Here is a 5,483-nt window from a genome sequence, read left to right on the forward strand (position 1 = left end):
GACCCATGGGGACCTGACAGTGGTCCCCACGATTCACTTCGGTCCCCACCTGGCTGCTTTTTTTTGTAAAAAAAATACCCCACGTTGTATGAAAAACCCGTACACACACACACACACACACACACACACACACACACCTGGACTTAAAACTATGTTGTTGTAGACAATGTTGTCTGTAGCATTTATTTTTGAATTTCACAGATATACGTCTTTCTCATTCTCCTTTGTATCATTCATTTATTTTATTATTTTGAGGATCATTTTAGATGTTGCAAATGTCAAAAAATTTCTTTCATTAGCTGTTGTCTATTTTTAGTTGTTTGCAGCACACAATTTCCTTTTATACCTTGACATGAAGAATATCRTACATCATGACCACCGTTAGTAGGATTCTTTAAAATAACTTTTTTATGAAATACCATTTTGCAAAAAATTTTCTGAAAAAAAAGCTACCTAAACATGCCTTCTTTTTCTCTAAACTCAATTTGGAAGGGAAGCATTATTTCTCTGCTGCTGCAACAAGAGGCAACAGCTTATTCACCTCCTCCTGCCTCATCTGTATCTTCTTGCCTCAGAAAACTCCTCTAATACTTGCAGCACAGCCAAACCGCCCCTTGATGCCAAYAATTATCTGCCGAGTGCACGCTCTTTTTTTTCTGTTCACTTTGGTGTGGAGCATATTTCTGTGCCAGGTATAGATGTTGTAAAGGYGATAAGAAGTAGATGCTAATGCACACTTTAAATAGATCAGTCGTTTCATGTAGTACTCGGAACAAAAAAGTCCTAATGACACTTATAAAACTGTTGTTCTCTCCTCTACACTTTCCAACTCTCACAATGTTTATTGCCACTTTCCATTTCTTATCCTTACCCTATTGCTTGAGCTGTAATTTATTGTTGTTCATTGCTGTTTTTCCAATAGGTCTCATGGCAACACTAAATTTCTCCTCTAACCTGGCTGTAGGAGAAAAAAGAAAATGCTATAAGTTTGGTGTTTTTGTCATGGATCATGTTTAAAAGAAGTGTGACAAAGCCCAGCATTTATTTATTTATAGTTTATTCTTACTCAGTGCTTCATTTGTAAATCAGAGATGAATCACAGGTAAAATCATGTATGGTACTGTTTTCTTTTATCAACAAAAAGTGGGGAAAAACTCCTGTCTGTGCAGCCACATTTACTGCGCTTGGAGTTTGTTGTGCAAAAGCTCTGGGCTAGTCAACAAAAGCAGTCTCCACAAACATGTTTTCAAGCATTTGCCTTCAAGGAAAGTATTAACAGCAACTGCTGAGCAGAAATAAAGACAATTGCTACAGGCAAGGAGAGCTGTCCTTTATGATTTCAGGTCTAGATATCTAGTCATTTATTTAGTTGCCACGTTTAAATTATTGCCACCTGAGCCACCAGAACAACATTTCTCAGTTGCAAATTAGGCCCAGTGTAAAAAAAAAAAGAGAATCAGTAACATGAGGCCTGGATTCAGCAGAGAAGATCAAGAGATGAAAATCCAACAACAGCGTATTGTCAGCTTTTAAACAGATCACTCAATAATGAGCATTTAAGAGTTTTAGTCTAGATAGATAAAATAGGTTTAGCTTGGATTTTTTTCATATTTACTCTTTCATTTTTAGCAGCTCAGCATCTGTTTTGCTTTGCAAAATGAACTAAAATTTTATCCCTTTAAATTATTCTTCATCATTTTTTTTTTTACTTTTTAGTTTGCAGTGTTTATTTTTTTGTAATTCCTCAACTAGAGCTCCTTGACTACAGGTAGTGCCAAACAGATGCTGTTTTTATAACAAAGGGAAAAAAAGCATTTATCTGAACAGAGATATATTGTTTCTCAAGTTCACTGAAGAATGTCTCATTTATTTATTTATTTCCATTCTTGGTATCCACTGTTACTCATAAAACATTCAGGACTGTGAGTCCAGACATTCAGAACTAATGCGCCTCTGGACTGTGGTTCATTTTTTGAGATGTTACTTTTCTTCCACTTTCTCACCTTCATCAGCACCTTCATTCCACCGTCTTCCATCACTCTCTTCCCCCACCATTCTCTGCTGCATACTGTTGCACAGTATGAACCTATTATATCACCACTTGCCCTGAAGAACTACTTAACTTCGCATTCCATTGCTATCTAAATCTTAATATCTCACGTTTGACTGTCTAGTAAGGCATCTTTTTTCACTTATGTGATGTATGATTGTGCAGTCGCAGTTTTATAGTTTTATTGTCCATCCAGTTGACTGTTTCCTTCTCTAAAGACACACATGTCAGTGTTACCTCTACGGGGGATGATTCTACAGGCTTTCAGATCAAGCTGTCTAGCTCAGTGGTGTCCCACCATGGTCCTCAAGAACCCCTATCCTGCATGCTTTACTTTTTTCCCTGCTCCAACACAACTGATTCAGTGATTGATTTACCTCTTCATGTTCTGCAGAAACCTGTTAATCACCCATTCATTCATGTAGTCTTCATGTAGTTTGAAAAAACAAACTCGGTGAGTCACCAAGGCAACTGATGTATCAGTTTTTACCTTTTTGACAAAAATTATGAGCCAAAATATCTAACTTGAGACCACCCTGAATATTTGTCTTCGCAAAATATAAATCAACACTCACAGAATGCCATTTTTAAAATAAATCCTGTTCATATTTTAAGTGCATGTGTTTATCAATCCTCCTGTAATTATATTTTGTTCTGTATGCTTGGTTTACAGGTTGTCGGGGTTCATGCTGCCCTCACCTATAGTCAGCAGTGGATCCATAYTAGCCCTGTGGTTTACAACAGACTTTGCAGTGAGCGCACAAGGCTTCAAAGCTGTATATGAAGGTAAGAACGTGTGTGATGTGAAAGCAAAAAGTAATTTAACAAGCACATTCCAGAATGATCCACAAACAGAATAATTTCTGTCATTGCTGGTTGGCTAGAAATGATTTCTGAAAAGTATCCAAAAACAACATTATTGCTGTCCTTTTTCTTAGTTTTTTTATTTTTTGATTGACATCTCATTAGCTGATGATTTTGAGGATAATAATCTTTAACCCAAGTAGGCCGTATGTGTCACTGTTTATGATGACTCTTTGTAACACGGAATCAGAAGGAAGTCGATTTTTATTGGATTCGGCCATGTGTGTCTCGGTTCAGTCCTGAGCACTCAGGCGAGTGAACACTCCTGTTGATGAAACACTGATATACATCTCGCACATTTCTCTGAGCTACAGGTGAAGCCAAATGACAGAGCTCTTCTTGTGACTGATGAGAATTACAGTTCTTGTAAAATCTTTTGTGTGGGTGAGACTTGGCTCACAGCTCAGAGGTGCTGCATTCAGCAGTTTTGAATACTGTATTACACATCTACTGCAGGCATACATTGTACTGATGTCTCCTCTATATGTTTCTTTTTTTTTWACTTAGGTACATTTTTTATATCCATTTTTTTTATCTTAGCTGTATTTTAGTTGTTAGGCATGGCTGTTACATGTCTGGTGTCAAACACAAACATCTGACCTTTTAAAGACACACACATCCAAGTCTTCTGTTATGCTTGTGTAACAGTTCATTTATGAATCATGAACTCTAAATATCAAAGACAAATTCAAGTAACAACAAAACCATACACACTAAATCCCCAGAGTGTGTRTGTCCCCGTTTCACTCATTCAGTCAGTGTTTTTATGTTGTGTTGTATCTGGTGTGATACAAAGATGATGCACATCTGCGTATCTCTGGATGCATGTACTAAATRAGAAGATTGCATAACTGACAACTCTATCAACATTTTTTTAACATTTATATTATCCTCATCAATATGAAATTTTAATTCTGTGTGAGATAACAGTGATGACAAAAGTGCCATTATTATAGTGTAATTCAAGTTTAATCCATTAAAGAAATTTTATCTGCAACCTTTTAGCTGATATCTMAGTTAAACATTGGTGGGTAAAAACTAATTTCTACTTGAAACATGACAATTGTGATGCCAGGTTAGTCAGATTAACTTGTTTAAATCACCACAAACCACACCTTCACTGCACATTTTTTTCACAAGAAGATGTGACTATGTACTATAAAGGTAACTGCAAGTGTGATAAAATGGAATAAAAATATTTTATTTTGCTTTTTTCATTTCAAATACTTTTACTTTCAGCTTCCACCTCCATTTGAAACAAGTTACTCAACTAAGGTTATGAAAACATTTGAACGCTCCAATTAATTTCATGTCTTTTAGACTTGTCTAATAAAAAATACATTTAAGTTTGTGTTATACTCAAAACAATTATCTGCAAAGAGACACTTTAAAGATTGTAACTATCCAACTTGGGCAAAATGTAGAACCACATTGGATGTGGTGGAYTGGTGATCTCTCACCCAATAACTGCTGGACATGCGGTCAACGATTCAGTTTCTTCTCCATTATTGTAAAGAACAAGCAGTCAAACAACTATSTTTAATAAAACTAAACCCAACAGAGGTATGCCATTGTGATTTCATCAAAATTATTTAAGAGGTTTCAGACCACAAATACAGTTTATGGATAGTTTATTCATACAACAGAGGATTGCATTTAATTCACACCTTTATTAGACGCCAGTAATTTCAAACTGAATGTGTTAATAACACACATTAAGAACTAAAAATTCTTAAATTCTGCCTTACTTTTAACCCTACTCTATTTCACCTTTTTACCATCATCCATTCACACAYTTTTTTTAGCATTGTTCAGTTTAGCTGATTCACACTAACAAAGAATCCATTTGGCTTCATCTTTTTATTGCTCCTTAAGAGCCAGGCTTCCTGTCTTTTAACATAGTCAATTCTGTAACAAATCTTTTCTCTRTTCTGTCCCTTTAATACAAGAAATCAAATTGAACTATAGGTCTGAACACATATCTAAGTGATAAGACTCCCATTGCCTGAGAGAAAGGATGGCCTTAGAATGAAAAAGAGATAGGGGAATTGAGAGTGTTAAATAAAAAAAAGTTTGAAAACTTACTAAGTAAGACAAGATAATCATCAATTAATATCCCCTGAAGCAGACAGAGAGAGGGATCGAAACAAAGACAGGGGTGTAAGGCGAGAACTTTAATAAGGTTTCGAAAGAGATAAGTAAGAAGACAGTAGAGATAGAAAGCTGAAAATAAGATATTTAACTTATGGATTGCTAAAGTCACAGTGTTATTAAAAGGGACAAACATAATTTAAATAGAGCAGAAATTACAACCTCATCATTTGAGCTACTGATGATGTTGGTGCTCTGAAAACTGATTTTTTTGTGACAATTAAAGGGGCTGTATCATGTAAAATCAACTTTTTTGAGTTTTATATCTGTAGTGTCCTTAGGCAGCAGGCAGGGGARCTAGAAACGTATTTTGGGACCATCTCCGCCTCTGGGCTGTCTCCAAGCCGAGCTTCCTCATCGCGGAGCACACCTCCCCACCCCCCACCCCACACATCCCGCCCATGACTCCTGCAGGCTC

The 5,483-nt window shown here is 36.2% G+C and overlaps 1 protein-coding gene across 1 annotated transcript in view; it reads left to right on the forward strand.

Moving 5' to 3' along the window:
* Positions 1–5,483, forward strand: part of LOC106513169 (CUB and sushi domain-containing protein 1) — a gene marked incomplete in the record, with an annotated part of 415,244 nt that overhangs the window by 164,648 nt on the left and 245,113 nt on the right. The window contains 1 exon segment of the mRNA XM_014001862.1: positions 2,724–2,836. Coding sequence (XP_013857316.1) covers positions 2,724–2,836 — 113 coding nt within the window.

Source organism: Austrofundulus limnaeus, unplaced genomic scaffold (assembly GCF_001266775.1).
Source record: "Austrofundulus limnaeus strain Quisiro unplaced genomic scaffold, Austrofundulus_limnaeus-1.0 Scaffold10, whole genome shotgun sequence".
NCBI classification, from domain to species: Eukaryota; Metazoa; Chordata; class Actinopteri; order Cyprinodontiformes; family Rivulidae; genus Austrofundulus; species Austrofundulus limnaeus.